We start from the raw sequence: 26,496 nt of genomic DNA, 5'->3' as shown, positions 1-26,496 counted from the left end.
GAAACGACAACACGATCAGACAAGTCAGGACAAACAGAGTCAAAGAATGGGAGAAAAGTTGTTACCAATGTCTATCTCTGGGTCACTACTCTGGGGACTGCTGAGAATCCCCGAAGTGTAAGAGCTGCAGAGGCGTGGAGGACCATCAATTCTGCTGCGCAAGGGTTGATTGTTAGGACCCTGGGAAGGAGGCCTTGTGGGATAATGTGAATGATTAGTAGAAGAGATGGGTACCTCCGGTGGTCCAAGAAGAACCGAAGAGGGGGGGGCAGATTTAAGCTGGCCAACACTGCAGGAAAGCCTAGTCGGGGAAGTAGCGGGTGTCTTCCTTGATTTGCAGGAGATCAAAATTGTGTTTAGACAATTCCTGCCTTTGGGAGGTGCAGAACTTTGGAGATTAGACATTGGCGACCTTTACAGGGAAGGGGGGCGTCCATGGCGACATATCTACTGATGCGTGGATGGTCTCAGCATATCAGTGGGGACAATTAGTTGGCATTGGGTTCTCCCGACTGGTGGGTCAAGGAGTGGTGAGTCCTCAATGGTTCGTCTGCAAGCACTTGAAGTGCTAATGGGATACTGGTCAAAGTCGGTGCTAGGGGACATGGTCAGGCCTTCTGGAGGACCCCACTCCCATATTTTGATGGGACTGGTGCGTAAAGACCCCAATGTGGTTTCGCTGAAGGTGGAAATTGACAGGGGCCTCCTGCCATCACAAGGTTTCTGCCTACAAAGACCATAAGGCTACGTCAAAGTGAGGCTGTCAAAACATTAGCCCTCACCTGCACCACAACCTCCAATAAGAGGGGGTTGGCAAAGAGACATCTTGGGAAGAAAGACAAATCAGTCTGAGTCATACAGTTGTCCTTTGCTCTAAGGGATGCTTTATTGGCTGGGGAGCCCCGTGAGGTGATAGTAGCTAATTTGGGTGTCAGCAATCTAAGTTATGTGAGAAGATAGGGCCCCTAAGACTAGGTCTCACTTCGTCTGAAGTGGAGGCACAAGGAGATGTCTACAAATCTCTGGTGCACATGAGGCAAATGCAAAGCAGACACTCCTTCTAGATATGATGCTGCCAGAGGGAAACAAGCGGCATGCCAATTCAGAGGCAGAAAAAACGGCTGGGATTCCTGGAGACACGCGGCTGTCCTGGGCGATAGGATTCCCTCTGAGGTGACTGAATACGTGGGGTACTACTCAGACGATGGAAGTAAGCCTGCAGCACTGAGAAAGCTGCTTCTGGTAAGATTGAGATCATGATGGTGGATCTCCTGGCGAATACATCAGTCACAGAAAGAAAATATAGGCACAAAGGTGTGTTTGCTTGCCGAGAAGGGAGAAAAACTAAGTTTTACAGAGAAGGGCTGGAGAGAGCGGAAAGGTGAGTTGGGTGCAGATTGGAAGGAGTTAGACGAATTGGCTCGAGGAGAAAATGGTATAGAAGAACATTGAAGTTAATAGAGTTGAGGTGGGGAGCTAAGAGGAGATTTTGTACAATGTTTAAATGTTGAAAGGGAAAATCCTCTAGCTGCATGCTGTGCTCTGGACAATATGGCTGCATCAGAATGAAGTCATGCTTGAGGGAACGGCGGCGTTGGTGGACAGAGTCATACAAGGTGTGGCCTTCCTGGACAGAGTTATACAAGTTGTGGCGTTGTTGGACAGAGTCGTACAAGTAGTGCCAAGGTTTAGTCCATTCGTGGTTTAGAGTGATGTTATCATAGTGTACAAGTAGTGCCTTTGTGTCCCATGTGTATTCTTTGAGCATATGTACATCACATTGGGAGATTTCACTAATCTCAGTTGATCTTCCTTTCTTTTTTATCAAAAGAAAAGAATTTTGGTGTCTGTTCCTCATGCTTGATTTATTTGTCATGTTGGAGTTTAATTCAAATAATCTTGTATGTTTGTGGTTTTTATGTGTTCCTCTTACTTTCATATCTTTCACGGGAGGATGTTTATTTTGTTTTTATTTACCCATGCAGATCTCAGAGGTTTAAATATCCAGATTTATTTGTCTGCCTCTCAGATTCACAAACAAGTGGATAAAATTATTCTGAGATCGACAGAAACATATGATTTGATTGCCTCGATCCCGATTGATAAAGTAAGTTTACAGAACAAAACAGTTTGGTTCTTTTTAACAACGACATAGAAATGACACTTTTTCAAGATGTTCTGTTTTTGAAATTCAGAATTGCGTCGTTGGTAAACACAGTGTCCAGCATTTTTTCTTTAGTATCATTCTGTTTTTTTATCTTATGTACCTGTATTGGCTCATAATTGACTGGGTTTAATGATAAGTGATGGCACAGAAGTGCGGTGCATTAGCAGTGTCTGACAGTCATTGGTGACATTTAGTTATCCCCTTTAAATTATCTCATAGAAGGTTCCTTTGTTTATTGTTTATATTCCCCCTTTCTTTATGAATGAAGAAAGAGCTAACCTGAGCATAGCTGCTTTTGCTCGGTGAAATGAGGCATGTCACTGATCGCATCAAAGGAAATCGAGTGGGCATTTGATCTTCTTGATAGAAGCTCTTATCAATTCAGCGTAATTCTTGAGCAGAACGAGAGAGGGAGAAGCTCGAGGAGGAGGAGCTCGAGGGGTAGGACCGGTGTCAGAGGTGGAGCTTTGGAGGAGGATCGGGGTTGGAGGAGGAGCATCGGAGGAGTTTGGAGGAGCTCGAAGACGGATCTTACCCAGTTCCGGCTTCTGGATCTTCCTTGAAGATTTGGGAGCTCGGAAGAGCGTTGGAGGAGATTGGAGGAACGTCGGAGGAGGAGCTCGAGGATTGTCGGAGGAGCGTCGGAGGAAAAGTTAGAAGCTCGAGCAGGAGGAGCTCGAGGAGTAGGAGGATCGTCGTCGGAGGAGGATCGGCATAAAAAAAAATTAAAAATAAAAAAAATAGAAGCTCAAGGAGGAGCGTCGGAGGACTATTGGAGGAGGAGAGGATCAGGACGTTGGAGGAGCATCGGGACGTCGGAGGAGGATCGCTCACAAGAGGGTGGTGCAGAGCCGGCAGGGAACCTTAGTTCTGCGCAAGGAAATTTTAAGCAAGGCAAGATAGACATGCCGGGGCAAGAGAAGGGGTGGACGGAGGTGAGGAAGCGCGGGGGAAGACTGTCAGGATGGGATGAGCATGGCGGTGGCCATGGACAGCCATGGCGAAGGAGGAATGAGGCGGTGTAGGAGGGGAGAGGAGAGACGAGGAAAGAATGCTTCAGGTGTCTGGGGTGGGGGCATTGTGCACGTGATTGTTGAAATTCACTCATTTCCAGGCGTTGTCAGGGGGTGGGACATCGTCAAGTGCAATGCCCAGACGCGGCCTCCGACCATAGGAAGGCAAAGGAGTTACTGATTGCGAGGCTACTAAGTATTACCCAGGCCGCGTGCATTGTTGGGAGATTGACGCAGGTGAAGTGAGAGAGGAGGAAGTACGAGAGGCATTGGAGAGGGTAGACAGCTCGTTGATTGTGCAGTCTTGGCAGGGGAGATTATTGCTTCGTGGAAGGAGAATGGGACCAAGGGGTTCATGTGGAAGGTAGATTTTGCGAAGGCATATGACTCATTGTAGCGGCGATTCCTATGGGCATCTTTACGAAGGAGGGGTTTTCCGGAGGAATGGATCAAATTGGTGAAGCGATGCATGACATCTCAGTTTTTTGCGGTGTTAGTAAATGGACGCCCCGAAGGGGGGTGGATTGGACCGCAGAGAGGGATCAGTCTTTGGCAGTGTTGGTAAATGGACGCCACCGCATTTGGCGCCTCCAAACTGGGCGCTGGGCACCAAGCACTACCCGTAGGAGCGCTACGCGCCCATTGTGCTGTCTCGGCGCTCTCTGTGTGCTACATGCCTTAGTCCCATGGCGGGATGTCTCCCGGCCCCGCAGACGCAATGCGCACGCTGCCCGCGCGGCCGCTACGCGACACCCCACACAACTTCGCATGCTGCACCCACGGCATGCCGCCCGGCCTGCACGTCCCGCACCCGCGCGCAGCGCTCGGGGCTAGCACGTAACGTTGGTGCCCGTGCGTGGCGCTTGTCTTTGGCGCGCATGCACACGCCGATCAGCCTGCGCGCCTAGCACGCGCGGACCGTACCTGATCCGTCCCGCCTTGGGCGTGGACGGGTACGTGCTCAGTCTGCAGTGAATCACCACTGACAGTGGCAATAGCCTAATAGATCAGGTATTTGGGCATCACTACCCATTAGTACCGATGCTTTTCGTTCTAGCATCTGATGTATAAGCCATCAGAACATCTTTGGTATGTGGGAGGGGATGTATTAGAGGGTTCCAGATGTGCTGGGAGGCAGGAGGAAGCCTGATTTTTGGAAGTTGGGCAGGCGGTAGAAAGGGATAAGTAGGCCCAATTAAATCAGGTGTTCTCTGCCCTTATTTAGGGATAGGAACACTGAGACATAAATCAGTAATACCCTTACTATCAAACGCTGAAGCCTCATATAATTTTTTTAAATGCTGATAATTATTTTGTGCATCTAAGGCACGATATACATAACATTAGCCATCAAGCTATGTTTAATTATCGTTTATGCAGGTAACCTTTTCAAGTGCCATTTCTCCTTTAGCAAGTCTCGAAGCAGATCTTTTTCCTCTAGTTCAATCATGTATTTTTTTGAGAATGGTCTCAACTTGTGATGATATTCGCCAAGCAAGCGCTGATGCTGAGAGGATGCTGGATTCACACTTCTTAACGTGCAGGTTCTTTTTTTTTCTCTTATCACGTATAATTTTAAATGAACAGTCATGTTCAGTTTGTTTCATTTTGGATATCCAATTTGGACCTCTATTTTGTAGTACTTTATGTTATCCATGGAATAATTCATCGAAAAATAGTTACATGGGCCAGTTATTACATGCGGCCCACTAATAACATAGAGGAAACAGGGGCCAATTATACAGCCCCTGCACCATGGGAGCCCTATCCGAGGGTGTCCTGTACAGGGAATTGATGACTGGATTGTTGAACGCTACCCTCGGTCTCCGATAACATAACTGACTCCAGATGCAGATGGGCTGTCCCAAGGGCAGATCATCTCCCCATACATTTATGGTGGTGCACCATCAGGACAGATGCAATTGTCAACCTAGTGGACCATGGTCTCATACATTTACGGTGAGCGGGCAGGCACCGAAGTGGGGGTTAGATACCCTTTTCATATCTCATCAAGAGGCGGGTGACACACGTCTTCCGTTGGAGGATGTATCCTAATACCTTTGCGACGTGCTCTCTATGCACTGATGGTGACGTAGACTGCAGCCATTTATTCTTTGAGTGCCCAGTCGCTCGTTCGATCTGGGCTACTCAAGTGCACTTGGTGCCGAATGTGACGTCAGAGGAGGTTTTTTGGGAGTTCATGAGGCAAAGGGGGCCTAGGAGGAGAGAAGAGGGAGGTCGAGTGTTGACAGTGCTCCGGGTGATATGGCTCCGTCGAAATGAGGTAGTATCTGGGGAGGGCAAGGTGTCCACGGACGGGCTAGCCCACGAGGTTGAGGGCCTCATGGCATCGTGGTTCGCTAGAGGGGTAATCAATTAAGAAAGAGGTTGGCCGTGTTGTGAGGAGAGTTCATCTATCTCCACATGTATCTCTGGGTAGTTACCGCTTTGGCAAGTGACCACATGAACAAAACACATGAACAAGGATCAAGACTTAACTTTATTGAGAGCTCACCTCACCGGGGTCAACAAGGAAATACTATAGAGGGCTAGAGACGCAGAGGCCAAACTGATAAAACCATGGCGACTTTGAGGCATCATCTCAACTGCCTTGGCAACTGGGGACCTAATGTGGTGATTCTTGAAGTGGATGCAACAAAGGGAATTGCCACAATGTAGGCCCGAAGGATAAGTCCCAGGTCCTTGATAAGTTCTTTCCAAGACCTTATAAAAGAAGAAGGAACAATCACCCCAGTCATGCCACGTCAGCTTAACAGTATTAACGGGTTAACCATCTTATAAATAAAGACGGGAGCCTCCACAAGAAGGACAGAGATTCAAGAAGTCAAGGGCTCGCCGGCGCACGGGAGAGGTTGGAGAGCAGGAGAGGCCTGCGTCCAGATATTGGATCAAGAGATCCTGGTTTGCTGTTTTTCATTTCTTCCATTGTAACAGACGATTCCCACCGCTGGTGGAACACCATTCGATTTTATTGGTTTTCTTGATCCGACAATTCCATACTTGGCTATATTGTAACGGAGAGCATTTATCGGACTTGATTTTGTTTGCGGATCTTATCAACTTTTGGCAGTGTGGTCTCTCTCCTCCCCCCCCCCCCTCCACTTTGGAAAGCAGGTGGGCCCAGTACAAGGCAAGGGAGGCCCACCGAGATTAGGTGGGATGGGGCATCCTGAGGTATAAATGTGGGGCATAATCTAAGACCAGCAGATGAAAAGCAGATTAACACATGTATACAACTGGAGGAGACAGGGGCCGAAGGAAAGATGTGCATGTGCCTGGCATTGAATGTGGCTCGGGCACATGGTGGTGAACCACAGGAAGCCGGAGTTCAACATCTATTCACAATCATTCAAGGCCGCGTATCAGGAGGGTTCAATTCCATTTAAAGGCCCAGGATAACAAAGGACCATCAATTTTTGGGCACAGCAGGGACACCAATGGGGATCACAAGAAGTAGAAAACCATTGGCAGGGATGACTTTTGGCACCACTACTTTTTGTCCTAGTGGTGAATGCATTGGCAGTATGTTCAACCTGTGTATGTGCCTGGGCCTTTCCACAAGGATTTAAGTAGGGAGCTTCCCAACTGGCATGGCGCTTCTGCAGTATGCCGATGACATTACTTTCTAAATGGAAGGCTTTGTGGAACAAGCTAAAAAACCTAGCCATTTTGCTAGACCTGTTAACTGGTTTCTCAGTTTTACAAGAGGAAAAATTCTTGATCGAAGTAGAACAAAGAAGATAGAGGTAGAAGTATAGAATAATGGAGATCCAGACTGGATCTCCACTCCCTGGCCATGGGGAATGTGCCTTCCAACTACTCCATCGCCCACTCCCACAATTTGGGGTATTCTTGTAACTGCCTCCTCTCCCTGCAGTCTTTTTTATAGACGTGCTTGTCTTTTTAAATGACACGTGCTGCGCTGCTTCACGCCATCCGGAATCATCTCCTGTATGCCTTGCTGAACTACTTTCAGTGTTCTACACTTGGAAGACATGAACAAGGCACTACTGACAAAATGGGCAGGCAGAATTGTGGGATCAGGTGAAGCCTGGTCACGAAGGTAGTGCGAAACAACTATGGTGTAGAGACAAACTTGGAGCATCTCATGTCTCCAACTAGAGGGGCATCTACGTTGTGGCAAGGACCCCAATTAGATAGACATATCTTTCCGTTAGTCCAGAGGACTTTTGAAGCCAGCTTAGAAGGTGGATCCCTATTCCAATAGTGGACAGACGATTGGGCAGTTCGCGACATGCAATGGGAGGAGTTTCCACGCCTCTACCAGCTGGCAAGGAATCCACAATCATCAGTTAGAGACTGTTGGGACAAAGCATGGATCCTGACTTTTGCAGGTGCCCTTTCGGACCGGAGGGTAGAAGACTGATAAGCACGGAGCAGGCTATATTACACTTACGTCATTTGAATGGTACAAAACAGATAGCTTGGGGTTGGAAAGGCACAGACATACAACAAAATTCGAACTTGACCTAAAGAGGATGATCCTATCATCCTTACCTGCCAACTGCTTAGGAAGCAAAAGCTTCCCCTAAAAGTGAGGGTTTTTGGATGGTTACTGATAAGGAAATGTATAATGACTAGAACCTTCTAGAAGTGCATGCTCCCATATACTCCGTCAGAGTGTCTCATGTGCACATTGGGATACAAATATTGCTCTCAGCTTTTCTTTTTAGTGTCCGTAGCACAGGTGGTATGGAGGCAACGAAGCTCATGGTGTTGGACATGGTTTCCAATGAGGCATGTTGGGGCTTAATCAGAGGAGGCACGTGCAGGGGACATAGGGATTGTGGAAGGGTCCTCGTGGTGCTATGGGAAAAATGGCTGCATCGCAACAAGGTGGTGTTCAAGGGACGTGTGCCTTGACAGACAATATCCTGCATGATGTGAATAGCCTCCTTATATAATGGTTCTGAATGGAGGGGTGAATAAAGAGAAGACCCTTTTGGTTGTGTACTGCACATTAATTTATCTATCATTAATTTCTGGTTGATCATTGCTCTTGGGTGAGCTTCCCTCTTTTTTTCAAAACATGAATCAATATTATGCTTCATTGATTATTTGAATCTTCCCAGATGAAACATTGTTATCAGAAACTCAAGAACTATGCCTGGATTCGACTTCTGTTGTTTAGAAATGCTTTGGTATTCTTGGCAATGTTTTCTTTCATTTCAGCTTAATATAATATTCGAATTTTCATTAGTACTGCTCGTATGTTGTGCAAGATGATCAGAAAACGTGAAGATGTGTATCGTGTTATCTCTGCATATCGAGATAGAAGAGAGGAGGTCGCTCCAGAAGTTCAACGTTTCATTGACTGTTTGGTAGTAATCAGTCCATTTCGATTTATTTATGATTTTCTTTCACTCATTACCATCTCCAAGATCTAGGTCATAATGGGTTTTGAGGTTTCAGATGAGCATCAAAAGTATCACTTGAATGTTGTCATTATGAAAAACAAATTAGGTTATATTGCGCAGGCTGAATGAACTTCCAAGGAAGGTTAAGTCTCTCCTAAAATACGTTTTAAATGACTGTCCACTTAGATATATATTATTAATGACACTCCATATAAATATCTTCACTCAATCTTTTTTTGGGTTTAAATATTTCATGGTTAAGCCACTGGATCCTCCATTTTTTCAGTACATTTCCAATCTGCTATTTAACCCATATGTTGTTTTTCTCCATTCGAATTGCATTTTATGATGACTCTAGCAGATTATAAGATCCAATTGAATTTGATATTGCCTTTCCAACTTGTGCTTATGCTTCTCAACTTATACTTATATCTTGTTTTGTTTTCTTATTAAATATCTTTGATAATGAACCCTGAAGAGAGAATGGTTGAGAACTAGAATTTCCATTGTTTCTCAGTGACAGTTTGCACATGTTGTTTTTGGGTGGCGCAATATGAAACAAATAACGTGAAATGTCATATAACCTAATATATTTTCAGATTTCCTCGTTCTCCGTAGTGTGAAGATTTGATTTTTCCCTTGTATGTTGGGGAAGGTGGGCCGAGAAACATTATGATTGTCTTCTACACTCCCTCTCAAATGAAGCATACCAGTCGTACATTGAAAGTGTAGGCTATTAAAAAAGGGACTTAGAGAATTGAACCCCCTTTAGTATTGAATAGAAGGTAAAGCTTTATGTGCCATCTAATGCCTATGTTAAAATATTTACTGAGTTAAGTCGAAGAATGTATGGAAGTGTTATGATATTTAATTGGGTTGCACTCATCATGTGCTAGGGTCTCTTGGACGGTAATCAGTCAACCGGTGGGCTGTGAGGGTCAAGGAGTGGTACACCTGGAAACCATGAGCACAGCGTTGCTGGAAACATGAGTGGGCAGGATGATGGGGTCAAGGGAGGACATGGCCATGAAGGTTTTGGGAGACAGCTATGGCACATAGTAAACAGGGAGCACTGTGCAATTGTAATCAGGGGGCATTCACCTTATGGCAGGACATGAGGCAGTATTGCGCCAAGTCTAGAGGTTCTTTGAAGCCTGACTGAGGTGTTTCATTATCCCCCTTCTGGATGGGTGACTGGTGGTCCTGAGGCACGATTCGAGAGTTCCTTGACTATTCCAGCTGGCAAAGAGCATTCATTAGAGAATGGAAGGATGACTCATGCAACTAAATTTTGGAGGTCATTCTTTCAGACCAGAGGCTGGAAGATCTGCTGAACATGATGCAAACAATGAGATCAAAGAGACCCAATGGATTCTACCATCCTTACCTCTGATTTCTATGGAAGCAACATGTTCCTTTAAAGGTGAGGATTTTTGGATGGCTCCTCTTGAGGAGATGAGTTATGACCCAAGACCTAGGAAAGTGTGGTCCTGGATAAATCGGCAGTGTCTCCTATGTGCACCTAGGGAGAAGAATGCTGTTCTCACATTTTCCTTGCGTGCTCGTCACGGGCAATCTTTAATTGGCTGAAGCTCCTGGGATGGATGTGTCTTCCGGCAATGCCTGTTGGGGCTCAATTCAGGGAGATGCATGCAAGGAACATACGGAATGGGGAAGGCTCCTTGTGTGATTATGGGTGATATAGCTGGACCATAATGATTTTTTTTGAAGGAAAGAACCATATGGCTGCTCAGTATCCTACATGATTTGGAGAATTTATCTCACACTGGTTTTGGAGGGAGTGGAGGTAGGAGCGATGATTGTTTTGGTCGACCATCTATGTCACATTCATATGTATATTTTTTTTTGAAATATTGAACTGTGATCACATGCCCATGCTGTGGTCACCAACAAGGACTTCCCAGGCGGTCAGCCATCCTAATACTGCTCTCGCCAAAGCACGCTTAACTTCGGAGTTCTAATGGGATCTGGTACACTAGTGTGCTGATACTAGTGTTGATCACAATTTGGGGGTGATCTTCCCTCTTTCCTTCAAATTGCTTTAGGAATTCCATGATGACTTATAAGTGCTTTCCAGTAGCCAATCTGGCCAAGGATGAAGCAGCAAATCAAGGAGCACATCAACCAATGCAGCACCTGCCATAAGAACAAGACATCCACACTATACCCAGTAGATCTTCTGCAATTTCTTTCCATCCCAAATCACATCTGGGTGGAGGACAGCATGAACTTCATAGAGAATCTGCCTAAGTCCCAGGCATGGGAGAAAATTCTGATAATCTTTTGCATGCTCAGCGAGTATGCTCAATCCATCAGCTTTTGACACCCATCCTTGGTCAATGATCTTGTGGCTGTGTTCATGCTCAGGAGGTAGTACGCCTACACGGTGTGCTCAAGGCCATTCTCTCCAATCCTGATGAGCAGAGCGAGGGAGGTTGCAACAGTTACACCAACATATACCATACTCGAGAGACAAGACTGTGGACAAGGGGATGACCACAATCAAGCCATGTCGTGCAAATCATCTACACCGGCAGTTCGCGGAACCCGCCCATCAAGACACGACGACGTCCAAGGCATAGACAGAAGACCAACGGAATGGCGGGAGACCAACCGTCCATTCACCTGTAGTCGCTCACAAATGTGAACAGCACATACGTCGGAAGCTGAGGAGGATGGTTGGGTGAGAGTCGGGCCATAAAGACAAAGAAACTCTCACCGAGTCGCGCATATTAACAAGGAAGAAAAGGAAGAATGCTGCTACAGATGCCTGAAGAATTGACATAGAGCGCGAGAGTACCGGGGCAGTGTGGTATGCCGAAAGTGTACTGGGACTGGACATCGACAAACAAAATGTCCTAAGAGACCTAGAGAAGGGGCCAGGACTCTCGCCACCACATCGATGGGTGGGGGCGGGCTCACCAACCAGCTGTTGATACTTGTGCTCCGATTGGAGCAATGAAAAGTCAGCTCGGGGGCGCACATGGGCTGCCTTGTTGGGGATGTCACTAAAGGAGTTCCACATTACTTTTAAGTACGGAGGGAACTACTGGAAAAATTTCCAGCCCATGACGAAGCTGAGCTTTAACCCATCCAGTGCAGGCATTTCTTCCTTCGTGGCGCTTCAATGGTAGTGTATATTGCTGCAATAGGTTGGATGTAAGTGTGGAATCCTAACCTAGATTAGGTTAGGAGAAGGAGAAGGGTGATGAGAACAAGAAGAATAATCTCTTACCAACAGGTTATAAGAGAAAGGGTATTTATACCCTAGGAGAGAGAATGTGAGTAAAGGGCTAATGGGCTAATAGAACAGGGCCCATTAGCCATATAAGGCCTATCTCACAAACAGCCCCCCGCAAGCGAGGTATGGATGTCGTCCATGCCGAGCTTGGATACCGCACGCACCAGGAGGGGATTAGACAGGCCTTTGGTGAGGACGTCAGCGGCCTGGTCGGAAGAAGACACAAAATGGAGGTCGAAGATGCCCTCGTCCATCCGCTCCTTGAAGAAGTAGTGGTCACGCCCCATGTGCTTGATCCGGTCGGTCTGGCCAGGATTTTTGGCCAGGGCAATAGCCGACTTGTTGTCGCAGTAGAAGTGAATCGGGCCGGAATACTTGACGCGAAGTTCGCGCAAGATCCCGTAGATCCACTGGCCTTCCAAAGCCCCATCGGCAAGGGCCCGGAATTCCGCCTCGGCACTGGAGCGGGACACCTTGTCCTGCTTACTGCTCTTCCAACTGACAAGGCCACCGAACACGAAGGCGCAGTACCCGGTAGTGGAACGGTAGTCGACGACGGACCCAGCAAAATCAACATCCGTATAGACCTTCACAGTCGTGTCAGTGCTCCGTGGGAAGAGGAGGCCCTTCCCCGGGCAGCCTTTCAGGTATGCAAGGACCCGATTGGCGGCCTGGCGATGAAGCTCATGCGGAGCATGCATGAACTGGCTGAGCAGGTTGACGGCGAAGCTGATGTCGGGGCGAGTGTGAGTCAAATATAGAAGCTTCCCCACCAGCTGCTGATACTGATAGTGGTTGACCGGCGGAGAGTCGCCCCCTTCACCCAACTTCACGTTGGGATCAATGGGCATCCGGAGTGGGGAGCAGTTGGTCATACCAGTCAGTGTCAGCAGGTCAATTGTGTACTTGTGCTGGGAGACGAAAATGCCGCGAGACGAGTAGGCGACCTCAAGGCCCAAAAAATAACGAAGGGGGCCGAGTGCCTTAATCTCAAATTCCCGAGCAAGAGCAAGTCCGAGGCGGGAGGCTTCAACCATATCCGAGCCAGTAATCAGGATATCGTCGACATAGACCACCATGATAGCTACCCCGGTCGGGCCATGGCGAAAGAAGATGGTAGCATCCCCGTTGCTCTGGGTGTAGCCTTCAGCACGCATGACGGAGGAGAAGCGACCAAACCACATCCGCGGAGACTGCTTCAGTCCGTACAAGGACTTCCGCAATCGACAGACGGTTCCCGGAGGACCCAGAGGGTACCCGGGAGGGTGGCTCATGTAGACCTCTTCCTCAAGATCGCCGTGGAGAAAGGCGTTCTTGAGATCAAATTGCCGAATCAGCCACCCATGATGAGCAGTGAGAGCCAAGAATAGATGGACGGATTCCATCTTCGCTACGGGGGAGAAGGTCTCAAAGTAGTCAATCCCGTTGGACGCACCGTCACGGCAGGAAATGCAGCGGACATCCGATCGATCGGACTGCTGAACTGAAGAGGCTGGGAGGGCAGGCGGTTGATGAGATGAGTAGCCGTCAAGACGGCTTCTCCCCAATACGTCCAGAGAACAGAGTAATTCAACAGCAAGGTGCGGGCAATGGACGTCACATAGCCAATACGATGTTCTGCCATGCCATTTTGCTCCGGGGTGGCAACGCACGACGTCTCATGGAGAACGCCCCGCGCGGCAAAGTAGGATGTCAACTCCTGGTTGACGTAGTCGCGAGCGTTGTTCGAGCAGAACCGCTGAATGGGACGGCCAAACTGGGTCTGAACCATCGCACAAAACTGCTGAACCGTGGCCGCTACACCCGACTTGGCTGGAAGCAAGTAGGTCCACGTGTAGAGGGTGGCCTCGTCGACGAAGATCTGAAACCAGCGGTGCCCCTTCAGACTCGGCTCCGGAGCCGGCCCCCAGACATCGCTGTGAATACGATACAGCGGCACCGTCGTATGGGAAGCAGATGGAGAAAAAGACGAACGTCGATGTTTGGCTAACTGGCATGCCTCACAAACAACGGTCTTAAGGTCCAAGCCCATACATAAAGACGGAAACAGACGCTGTAAAGTAGAGAACGGTGGGTGCCCGAGGCGCTGGTGAGCAAGCTGGAGGCGGTCACGGCGAGAATCAGCAGCTGTGTGAAGACTGCGCTGCACCATAAAGCACGATTGGCTCCCATCATCGAACAGCAGCAACCCCCGGTCCCGCCTAATCGGTGTAGTCTTCCGCACCTTGTTAGACAAGAAGATCCCGTCAGGTTGGATGTGGAAGGAGCACTGAACCGCATCGACAAGGCGCTGCGGTAACATAAGCAAAGCATGGAGAGACGGAACATGGAGGACGTTGTGAATGAGACTGAGACCGTCCACGTGGATAGTCCCGATGCCAGCCACTCGAAGACGTCCACCACTGGCGGTGAGGACAGCCCGAGTCCCACCATGCCGCTCGTAGGATACGAAGCGGTGATTGAACGAGGTCATGTGTACAAATAGCCGTTCAATCATCGTAAAATTTCTCGTAGAATTTCTCTTTACAAATAGGTGATGCCTAGAATTTCTCTTTACAAATAGGTGATTAAGCGCTTGTAGGATACTCTGTACAAATAGGTGATGGCTTTCTCTTTAAATTCTCGACAGACCCCTGGTCGTCGCGCGGTCTCTGCGAGAAGCACTCCGTCGGCTATTTGCCTAGAATTTAAAGAGAAACCCATCGCCTATTTGTACAGAGTAGGACTCCCAGACCTTGGGGAACATTTGTCTGAGGCCTTGACAGAATGCTGACGCCCCCTTTGATTGGGGTTGTTTTCTTATCTCAGTTCAATCCTCGACCATACTTGTCTCTCAAGATCCGTAAGGTGAGGTCATCGCTTAGTTGCATGATCCTAGTCACTCATTTTGTTAATAATGCTGTATTCATGCTTTGGATATGCAATACTGCTAGTCTGCCATGTTTGGTGGGCTTGCATACAGTATCCCATGCAACCAATGTAAGCCCTTGACTCTGGTCGGATCCAGTGCCTTTCCAGAGGAACCGTCTCATCAAGCTTTTGAGTCTCTGGCCAATTCCAGTAGGCATCTTGAATACAGAGTGATACAATATAGGGATTGCTACACTAAGTGAATTCTAGGACAGTACCTAGAACCTGAGGGTTGTAGATGCCTTGTCAGACCAAGGACTAACTGATTTTTTGGGCTTGCTACAAGCTCTAAATCAGATCCTCCCTAGCCCCGGGTAATCAGATGTTCGGGATTCTACAAGAGCTCCTTTCTCGGTGGGGAAAACCTATGCACGGATCTGACAGAGCAACAAGGAAGACAAAAATATGATCCTGGCGTGTCGAGCCATCTGGCATCTTAAGGTTCTGCTCAAGGCCAAGATTTTTGGGTGGCTCTTACTCCGAAAGAAACTGATGACCCACGTCTTTCTCTAGAAGATGTATGCAGATGCTCTGACGGTATGTGTGCTGTGCATAAGAGACGATGAGGATTGTAGTCATTAATGTTTTGGATGCCCTTTCATACGCACAGTTTGGGTCACCCAAGCACAGTTGATGGTGAACACATCATTAGAGGAGGCCTGTGTGTAGTCCATGCAGAGGACCAGTCCCAGACATAGAGAAGTGGGGGGTCGAGCGCTGACAGTGCTCTGGGGAATCTGGCTACACAGAAATGAGGTGATCTTCCGAGAGGGAAGGCCTTAACAGATGCGCTCGCCCATGAGATAGTAGGCTTCATAGCATCATGGTTTTCCTCGTGACAGGGATAAAGAGGGAAGAGGAAAATGTATACATGTAACTGAGTCCTAGGGCTTGATCCATGTACTTGTCAGGTGGTTACCTTTTGTTCGAGTGACTGTCTCATATATTGTCCAAAAAGAAAAGAAATGCATATGTAGTGATATAACTCCCTCATCACATATTCCTCAGCTGAACTTTTGAAAGTTTCTTTATCTAATTTTTCACTTATCCCTGATTTTAACGCTGCAAGGTACTTCTAGAGGGGAAAAGGAACGGCGTCCTTTTCAGGAAGTTTTATCCTTTTCATCTCTTCCTCATATAATTCATTTTGAGTGTCCTGAATGGTATGCATTATTTTGGAGGAGCAAGAACTGAGTGTCGCTGTGTATATCAGAAGTAAATTAGAGATGTTGATAAGCCGTCCTCCGTTTTGGTCTTCTTTGAGAAGAAATTTGTTCACAAGAGTAATCAATGCTGCCCGGTAATCAAACTCCATGCTGAAGCCTGTATGAAGTGAACAGAGGCAAGAAACGGTGCCAGCAATGTCGTCTTTCTTCACAACTGAATCAAAACTCTAGAGTGAGCCTTCTAAACTTCACACGCTAATTCAACTAGTCCCTCCAATCCTCCTGCAACTGAAAACGTGCCCCGGATGACATTGACAGCCAACTCCAACATGCTATTCCTAGACCAGTCGATGTGCCTACAAATATTCCGATATGAATCTTCCGAAAGTATATAAAGAAGAAATAAATCAATACTGAGTATGAGAAATGACAGTTATTATGACAGTTATGAGAACAGCTCACATGTACAGTTAGAAGGCTGGGTGTCAAGCAATCACATGCAAGCAACTAAGGCACCCGAAGAAGAACTACCAAAAGCATCTTTTGAAGAAGAAGCCAAAGGGGGTGATCAAGAGATGGCACCTTTGGATATGTTTGAAGAGGAACCATAAATGCCTGAATAAAGATATGTGCTGTATAGTTAGGAAAAACACTCAAAAGAGGAGTGATTCCTAAGGCTCTTGAGGCGAGTGATCATCTAGCGGGTCATATCCAGTGAGAGAGGACCTGCAAACTTGTATAATCAACTCTGATCAATAAATATTGTACATTTCTTCCATTTATTCTGGTCTGTACATAAAGATTTTTGAGAAGACTGTAACATATTCCAGCATGGAACATCAGACTGGCCCAGAAGAACTTCACAAAGAAACGCCTCCGTGCACGAGAACCAATAACCTGCAGTTTCATCAGCCTCAGCAGGATCTTCATTCTTCAATTTCCCCACCAAATAGTCTGACATGCGACGCACAACTGCAACATTCACATCATCACAATTCTCCTCGGACGCCCTAGAACAGAGCTGCTCCGCAGGAAGAAGACACTTCACCTTTATCTGCAAGTTATCGTGATCAAAAAACAAGTTCCTGATCTGGGGAAGTTCAATAGTGGACGCCCACGGGAGGTTAGTGGGAGAACGACAAGAAGTCGACCAAAAAACACCATCTAACCTTCCCCCCTTGGCCATTAATTGTGGTCAGAATCATGCAAGTGAGCTCAAGCTGCCACTCGTGCAGGCTGAGGATCACAGCACGGAGAGCCTCGAATTGGCCGATGAAGGGATTATTCGCAGCCGGCAATTTCGATCTGACGCCAGCTGGTCATAACCTCAAGCTCTGGCAATCAAAATAGATTGTAATAGGTGCACCAGCGGCGGCAAATAAATGCCCCAGCAGTGGCAGTGCTGGTAGCAATGGTGGCGATGGTGGCAGAGGTGGCAGCGGCAGCAACGGGAGCGATGGTAAGGTGCGCAGCAGCGCTCAGCTCTCACAGCCTGAGTGAGAGAATGAGCATCCATCCCTCTGCTTCCTTTGTTTCTTTCCTTGTCGCTGCTGGATCCTGTCCTCTAGGCGCAGTCATTTTAATGCAATTAATGTTTTCACTTGAATTTGCTCTCTCTAGTATCAGAGGTATCAGGGTACTGCAGATTGTTTTTATGATACAATTAGCTTGTCAACATTTTTCGTGTTTGGGGTAATTTTATTATATTTTATCTGAATTTCTAAATTAGTATTGTTAATTGCATTAAAATTTTGATTCAAGTTTTTTTTTGCCTATAACCCATTGTATCCTTTTTACTCTCACTTATCTTTGCTTTATCTGTAATGCAGATAAAGGATTTTGAACGGAATGGGGTGGCTCTTAACTCAGATAAAAGAAAAGAATTCGACAATCTTAGATCTAAAATTGATGATCTCAGTCTCTTGTTTATCAAGAACCTTACACTGGATGATAGTTTTCTTCAATTTGGTGAGTCTGAGCTCAGAGGGCTTCCACCACAATTTATCAAGGTATAATAATGCTGTGATGCTGATTCGTGGATGTATCGATCTTTCATGGTAAAAGTTTTCTGATGATAAATGGTTGATTTATTGATTTATGTTAGTGCAGTAACTTTTTTATAACTTATTTGAGGTTGTAGGCCCTTCTAAGATCATCACCAATCAGGATAGTACATTAACGTTAGTGGAGAACATAGCTGTAGATAGTTTTGGAATAAACTGCAGAGTTGTCAACCCCACATAATTAAAACCCAAGCTCGACCTACATATTTCTAAATGTTGTGAACTACGTCCAAGGTGGATGCTTTAAGCAGTAGAATGACTTTTGAGATGATATAGCATATCAGGCTTACTCTGGATGGTAAAACTTGGTCAGTAGAATTATTTGACCCCATGACAAAACCTTTGCTTGATGCCCTTACGGTGGAGGGAGCAATAAAAGCAAATCTGAAGCATCATAAAGGTCACTAGGAAGGAATATCGTAAGGGAATATTTTGTGTTTTGACTATGAGGCAGAACACTCTCAAAGTAGAATGGTCCTTAAGAATCAATTTTTGGCATTTATGATAGGGTTATATACTGTTATCCTGCAACTTTGATGTGACAATTTCTCCTTTCATCCATGAAAGACTTATCTTCATTAGTTTATGTCTTCAATGTTAATAATTGTTCAGTGGGTTGGTATTTTGGGGATATGTGATTTTCTTAGTTCGCTAATTTTCTACATGTCGTTAGTCTTCCTACCTCCTCTTCTGCTAGCGGCGGACCTGGTAGTATCTAAGGTTTTTGAGAAGAAAAGAAAATGATGTACTTACCTAAATTGGCTTTTCCCATTTATGGGGTTACAAGTGGCCCTAATGGTATGGGGCCTGTAGAGATAGAAAAGAACAGAGAAAGAGAAAGGAAAATACAAATAAGGAAAGATAAAGATAGATAATGGGGTTCGATATGTCTACTGCTGTCAATACAATATGCATTTGGATCCTTGACTTTCAGCACGATTCTCTCCTAAAGCAAACATTGATGTTGCCAGTAATGAATGGATTTCACTCTGTGTTTTTTGTAGAGCTTAGATGTTGTTGAGAATGGTAAGCTGAAGATTACCTTAAGAAGCCATCATATCTCTCCAATACTAGAGCATTGCAAGGTATGTGCTATCGGAATGAATCTCTTTTTCAGTCTGTTTTCTTTTAAATGTGAGATTGTCTCAAATAATCCTAGCCAGTTTACCGCTGACTGAGATACTAAAGAATAAAGTTTTTATGTGCTTTCTCCAGACTTAACCATAAATGTAGTTAGACAATAATTAATCATCTGTAGAGTTGGGGTGTACCATCTCTAGACCTCTGTGGTCCTTTATTGTAAACTTATGTTAGACGGATAATTGCTCCATCCTTTCCAAAAGAGGTCAAAGCTAACCAATATATGATATAAATCAGGCTGGAAAAATAGATGAGAAAGAGAGAGGAAAGGTATTTGTGCTCAGACCTATGTATTGTTTTGAAGAAAGTAGGAAGATCATTCTGGATCAGTGATCAAGTCAAGGGCATTAATCTATCTGAATATTAAGTGCACAAATGACCAGAATGCCGCCAACACTTTACTTCCTTCTGAACCAGTATGAAACAAAATTATGCACATCATGAAGCAGGCATCCATGAAGATGATAATTTTCAGACGACAGATATGGTTATGCCTTGGGACTCTAAGCTCTACAAAAAAGCTCCAATATCACTCTAAGCTCCAAGAGATAATGAACAACAACGAGATGTCCAGTGGCGTCCACGACATCCGTTGATAATGAACTTAATTGCTACCTCAAGAAATCCCTACCTCTTGACAAGTAGGTGGCTAGTCATGTATTTCAATGTTAATGCTAGGCTGAGGAGTATGTAGTGGAAGACGGCACTGAAAGAAGCTATAATACCGCAAATTTAAAGTTGGGAAATGGTAGAATCTGGCAGGATCGCTGACTTAAAGTGTATTGGCGGCAAGGTGGAGATGCGATTACCCGAAATAGAGCCAGGATGATGGCGAGCAGGAAACCAGTGTGCTTCTTGTAGGCCGTGCGCTCTTGGAGAGGGCGTTTTCTTGAATCTTCTCCAAGAAGCTCTACAAAAGCTCCAAGAAATCTAAGACACTCCAAGAGAGGGAGTTTTATTGAATCTGCTCCAATAACCTCCAAGAAAGCTCCAAGAGAAGGCTTTTCCAAGAAAGCTCCAAGATAAGGCCATTTCTTGTGTCTTTTTCAAGAATCTCCAAGAAAGCTCCAACAGCGGGCCTCTTTTTGAATCTGCTCTAAGAAGTTCCAAGAAAACTCCAAGAATCTCCAAGAAAGTTTCAAGAGAGGGCCTTTTCTTGAATCTGCTCCAAGAATCTCCAAGAAAGCTCCAAGAGAGGGTCTTTTCTTGAATTTGATCCAAGAAGCTAAAAGAAAACTCCATGAAGTTCCAAGAAATCTCCGAGAACAACGTTCTTGGAAGGTCGTCCACACAAGAAAGGTATTCTTGGGGAAACAAGGCAGACAACGGCTGCTTGGGGCGGCAGCATGGCATGGACATGCAGGGATGGAAGCAGAGAGCATGCTTCTGGCAGGTGGAACCTCGCCTCTGTGGATGGTGAGGCCTGACTGATGGTGGAACCTCAAATGTCTATGAAGAGGGCATTACGCACGGGAATGCATAGACCCGTGCTTTTTTGGACTTGTCAAGGAGCAGTGGGATGTTACGCACTGTGATGGCATCTGTGATGGTAACATCCCAAATTCACGAGACAAGGGGGCAGCAGACGTCAGAGCCACTATGGCTGAAGGCCGAAGTGAATGAACAGCATGCAGAACAACCACGGACAAAACAATGCGGAGTACACAATTGTCGAGGGTGTCTGTGGATAGGAGCCCACTGAGGGTACAAAGGAAAGAACAGGAGGCTTTAACGACTGCTATTCCTTCACATTCAGACCTAAGAACCTAAGACACAATGGAAGCAATATGCTCTGGCAATTATGGGCACCATAGAGGTTAAGGAGGCTCACTCTTGGGGAATAAGACGTTACAAAGGCATGGTTTATAATAGGGGAAAGCTCCTCCTAGAGGATGACGCAGGAGGAAGGGCACTGATCAAGGCGGGGAGGTGTGGAAAATTAAGGATTATGGAAGCCTAGACAGATGGCAGGGCCGACAAGGGAAGCATAGAAGAAATGAAGGCAGATTGGAAGGTGAGCGGCATATAACAGTGTCCAAAGAGGACGAAAGCGATGTTTGCTGAAGACAGTGGGGGGAAAGAAGACAATGCAGGAGGGAAGCAGTGAGGAGGATGTGGAGGAGTGCAACCCGACAATGACCCAGATGGCGTGTTTAGTGGTTGCGGAGGCAGAGCTGCAGAAGAGATAGGTTTAGGGAGGGAGATACAAAGTTAATAAATGAAATGCATATCTTGGAATGTATGTGGACTCCAACATGCAAGGTGTGGCCCAATAGTGGTGCAACATTTGCAAGATTCCGTGATTGAAGGCTGGGAGACAAGGGCGTGGAGTGGGGCAAGGTTTTCAAGATGGCTTCTTGGCAGTGAATGGAGGGGGGACAATCCAGAGGTCAGGTAGTCCCATGGAACAATACGGTTTTCTCCAAAGAGAATGAGTGGACTAGGCAATTCATGGTTGAGGTGAAGCTGAAACAGCAAATGATGGTTACAACTGGGTAGTCACATCAGCTTACAGTCCTGTTTCAAGCACTCTGAGGGCTTTGCTTTGGGAAGTGCTACATGCAGTTGTACATGGAGTTGTCTCCTGATGGGGGATTTCAATGTTACCCTACAAACATAGGACTGACATAACGATGCTACTGGCTGAGACCTTGTGTTGGAGGAGTTCTGGTCCTTCATTTCAAATGCTGTGCTGTAGGAAATGGGATTTAGGGCTTTTGTTAAACATGGAGGAGCACAAAGACACAGTATGTGATCTCCCACTGGATAGATTTTGATGCTCGGGGGAGCTTCTGGAACGATTCCCCATGGTAGATGTGCATTTACTCTTGAGGCCCTTCTCTGACCACTCCCAAATTGTGTGGTAGACGCTGGAGGGTCATGGTCAGTCTTCATATTTCAAGATGGACAAATCTTTGCAGAAGGAGCATGGTTTCAGGGAAGAAGTGGAAAAATGGTGGTCATCCCAGTACATGCAGAATATTGATTCAGCTAGACTGAGTATAAAATTGTAAGGGCTTTGAAGCCATCTCATGGGGTTTAGGAAGCGCATTCAGTAGGAAAGAAACAAATGATGGTGGGAGACTATGGATGGCATAAAACAGTTAGACAGTCTGGAGGACACTAGAACCCTTATGGTGGAGGAGGTAATGGAGAGAAAGAACCGGCAAGAAGCCGTTGTAGAAGAGGATAAAAAGTTAGATATGTACTGGAGGCAAAGATTACGATAACTGTAGCTGAAGGAGGGGACACTGATGCGCAATTTTTTCATCTCATGGTTAACAGACAATCAAATCAAATATTGAAGTTACAAGTGGGTAACTTAGAAGTCGTTAGGGAAAAACGTTAGGATGCTAAGTATGCGCTACCTTGGGCTGCCCGTGACGAGGGGATCGATATCGAGCTCGGCTTGGGCACCTGTGATCAAGGAGGTGGAGAGGAAACTGGAGGGCTGGTGGAGCTGCATGCTGTCATGAGCTGGTCAGTTGGTGTCACTGAGATCAGTGCTCTCTGTAATCTTGATATTTTACCTTTACGTTATCAAGCTGTCTAAGTGGGTCAGATGTGGATCCTTGATGAGGGGCTTTTTCTGGAAAACCTGTAGTCTGAGTAAGGCAGCCGATTGGCTATTGTATCATGAAAGGTGGCTTGTTGAGCGTAGAGCTTGGCAGGCTGGTGTATGATAAGACATGAACACTGCATTGTTGACAAAATTGGTGGGAACATTAGGGGAGACATGACCATGACAGTCTTGATAGACAGTTATGGTAGGAGGTGAGCTGGGAGCTGCGATCGACCCATTCAGAGCTGTGGTCGACCATGAAAGTCTTGAGACAGATTTTTCCACAGATTTGGAGATTTTTAACCCATAATGGGAGATTGAGACTTATTCTGCTATTAGACAGAGGACTGGTCAGCCTGAGGCAAGTTGTGAGGGGCTTTTCCCTGCCCCATTGTGTTGACACTGAATTGTCAAGTGTTAATGCGAGACTGTTTGGACAATACATGGAATCTTATCGTGGAGGCTGTGCTGTCTGATCAGAGGATTGATTGCCGATTGAACATCTTACACCTGCTGCCCACAAATGGAAACATAATGACTTGGTGTGGAAGGGCACATCTGTTTCAGTTCAGGATGTATACATAGGGATCTGTCTATCATCCGTACCTGACGACATTTATGGAATTAGAAGGTCCCATTAAAAGTTCAGATTTTTGGATGGCTGCTTCTTAGGCAATCAATTATGACATGAGTCCTCCAAAAGCACATGATCCTAGACACATCAGCATTGTGCCCCATGTGTGCACAAGGCGAGGAAGACTGCTTTCATCTGTTTTCTGAGTGTTCTTTTGTGCACACAATTTGGAGACTGCAAAAGCTCATTGGGGTTGATGTGACATCCGACAAAGCATGCCGGTGCTCGCTCCGACGTGGAGCATGCGGGACCTTAGGGCTGGGAATGGCTCTTCGCGGTGCTCTGGCCAATATGGCTGCGCCACAATGAGGTCCTTGAGGAATCCCATACAAAATGCCCTTGAACCCTGAATGTCAAGCATATCTCCCATGATTTGTTCTTTCAAGAAAAAATATCTCCCACCATTGGATCTAATGAGATATTCGGGTTATTTCTGGAAGTAGCATTTTTCTGGTACACATTCGTTTTTGATTGTTTTCTGGTTTGCTTCACGAATCTCTTATTAATGTTTTAGAATATGTTCGTATGTTTCAATTACTAACTGTTGGTAGTAATTTATTGGAACCATGTGCACTTTATTTTCCTTTAATCTTTCGTTTTTCTCAGGTAGAGCGCAATTTTTTCTATTAGAAAAGATTATTCATCTCTTTTATATAATCTTGACAGCCTTTCATATAGGTAGGATCCACCAGGAAATGTGTTGCAGTTGCCCATGGGACCCGATGTGGGAAAGCAAATACAGCAATCCTGGAAAAGTTGGTAAATACTTTATGATAGAACTCAGTGTTATTGGTCGCCTGGTCTGATTATCATGTCTTTGGGTTAAATTATGTAGTGTCTCGTTTAATTCTTTTTTTTTTGTATATTGGGTCTCCGTTGATTATGGCTGTGAGTTTGATTATGGCTACTCATCTCTTCCTTGATGTAAATGAGAATGTAAAAAGAGATTATTTTGGAGAACTAGATTAGAGTAAATGAAACCATGTTTTTCTACATATATCACACCCCAGAAGACTGTAGAATTCATTGATAAATTTCCTCTTAAATCATATTAAATTATTTTATCTGTATTTTATCTTGACGGGATTGTGTGGCCTTGATGCTTGCTCCTTTGTTTTGGTTACTTTTTTGTCGTTATTATCGTTGTGTCACAGATTTTTATGTTTCTATGAAATAATTTTATTTGTCTCAATATTTTAATTTTCTATCTCTATTGAATGAACATGTTGCACAAACATTTTTTTCCTCTTCTCTGCTGTTCTTTGCAAAAAACTCCGTGATTAGCATTGTTATCCTTAAACTATATCTCTGTACTTTGGATTGTTATTGGTTTCCATATGATGCAGAACACAGAGCTTCTATCTATGGTCGTCTGAATCAACCTTTTGCTTGCTGTGGTCTAATATCATATGTACTGAAACACATTCTTAACCTAATATCAGGTTCGACTGCGCAAAAAAATGGCTCAGTTGCTTGGATATTCTTGCTTTGCAGACTACATTGTCGAACCAAGAATGGCAAGGACATCCACAAGAGTGAGAGTTTCTCTCTTTTTTTATGAAGAATGACAGTTTCTGCTCTTTCTCATTTGGTTCATTTTTATTTGTTCTAGGACTTTGCAATGGAAAGTTACATGTTAAAAAGTATTTTCAGTTTTATGGTCTTTGCGATAAAAATATTTACCATAATCTTACCAAGAGAATGTTCATGTCTAAAGTATATTTTTCTTCCTCATCCGTAGGTTTTAGAATTTTTGGAGGACATCTCCTGCCACTTAACCGAGATGGCTATGCGCGAACTTAATGTTCTCAAGGATCTAAAGGTCGTACATTGCATATTGCCTCTCAAAACACTCTTGTTTTAGATTGTTGAATGTTTCAACTTGATTGATGTATAGAAAAATGAAGAAGGAGATTTTCCATTTGGAGCTGAAGATTTACGGTACTACATGAAAAGAGCTGAAGAAAAAATGATTGATGCAGAGCTGCAGACTGCCAAATTTTTATTCCCCGTCGACATGGTTCTATCCGGAGTTTTAAAAACATTTCAGGAGTTGCTTCGTAATGTCAACTTGCTGGCGTAAAAAGTTGAATGTTTAGAATAATTTTTCTTTGATTAATATCTGAATGAACGTTTTGAACCTCTGCATGGTGGAAGACCTTGAGTTTGAGGAAGTCCTTGATGTTGATACCTGGCATGATGCTGTTCGCCTGTTTGCAGTCATGGATCCCAGCTCCAATGAGCTAATGGGCTATTTCTTTCTTGACATGTTTTCAAGGTTTGACACTTTCTCATTTATATTTTATTTAGCGTAGACATTTATGTCTTAATGATAATTGAATTTAGGTTTCTGTAAATTCAGAGAAGGGAAATACTCTCAAACCTGTGTTGTGGCCGTCCAAGATGGGTCCATGTCATCGGGTGGTATAAATCAGGTGACTAGATTTCTTAAGTACTATTATTTTCTTAACTACTGTTCGGTACCTTTTAATGGGTGACGGGTTCTCACTGGAACACAGTTTGATTTAATAGATATTTGGCTTGCCATTGTTGTCTCATATTGGACTAAGAAGTGATTCGGCACAGTACATATCTGTATATATGACTTAACCTAAATGATAAAAAAATATGACTTAACCAAGATCGATCTTGCATGAGAGTACCTTATATGTTTATCTGGACCTATCTTGCGCATCTTCTCTTCTTTCTCTTTTCCATCTTTCTGCTCTTTTGTTAGCTGCATACACATGGGTTTTTCATCCATGGGGAGGAGAGGTTGTTTCTTAAAGAGGCACTTGCAACTGTCCAGGCAGAAGGCACATTCATCTTTAACATTTTAAGGCAATTTCATCTGCTATGACTCTGTCACTCTGGTGGAGATCAATCATCCCTTGAAGGGAGATCAAAGCTAGGCATGCCTCCTAGTCCTGGAAATTCAGTGCTAGGGATTAGAGGGGTCAATATGATGGCTCACTAACTTGAAATTGTAATGCTAAACTGTGCCACGCAAATGTCAACTGTTGTTGTCTAACGATGAGGCTTTGTTTCTGCACGATCTGTCCTAGTGGCACTCCTGCCTGCCAAAACCACTCATGACTAGGGTTTGAGGAAAAAGGCAAGGACATCTTGCATGAACCCTGCTTATATATGGGTTGCAAGTAGCTCGACTACTTATGGGCC

The 26,496-nt window shown here is 45.2% G+C and overlaps 1 protein-coding gene across 3 annotated transcripts in view; it reads left to right on the top strand.

Moving 5' to 3' along the window:
* The window catches only part of LOC144704926 (Zincin-like metalloproteases family protein), a 41,905-nt gene that overhangs the window by 4,995 nt on the left and 10,414 nt on the right, over positions 1-26,496 (top strand). For 2 of the 3 annotated variants that reach the window (XM_078577513.1, XM_078577514.1), the window contains exons 2-12: positions 1,986-2,107; positions 4,561-4,724; positions 8,453-8,543; positions 17,747-17,926; positions 18,985-19,065; positions 23,995-24,075; positions 24,759-24,851; positions 25,058-25,138; positions 25,214-25,376; positions 25,474-25,594; positions 25,679-25,751. In XM_078577513.1, the coding sequence (XP_078433639.1) occupies positions 1,986-2,107; positions 4,561-4,724; positions 8,453-8,543; positions 17,747-17,926; positions 18,985-19,065; positions 23,995-24,075; positions 24,759-24,851; positions 25,058-25,138; positions 25,214-25,376; positions 25,474-25,594; positions 25,679-25,751 (1,250 nt within the window). Of the gene's footprint in view, positions 1-1,985; positions 2,108-4,560; positions 4,725-8,444; positions 8,544-17,746; positions 17,927-18,984; positions 19,066-23,994; positions 24,076-24,758; positions 24,852-25,057; positions 25,139-25,213; positions 25,377-25,473; positions 25,595-25,678; positions 25,752-26,496 lie in introns of all 3 variants that reach the window. The other variant, XM_078577515.1, reaches the window with a different exon arrangement.

This window comes from Wolffia australiana, chromosome 6 (genome assembly GCF_029677425.1).
Source record: "Wolffia australiana isolate 7733 chromosome 6, ASM2967742v1".
Lineage (NCBI taxonomy): Eukaryota > Viridiplantae > Streptophyta > Magnoliopsida > Alismatales > Araceae > Wolffia > Wolffia australiana.
Note: the sequence above shows the minus strand (reverse complement) of the source record. Positions and strands in the feature narration are given on the sequence as shown.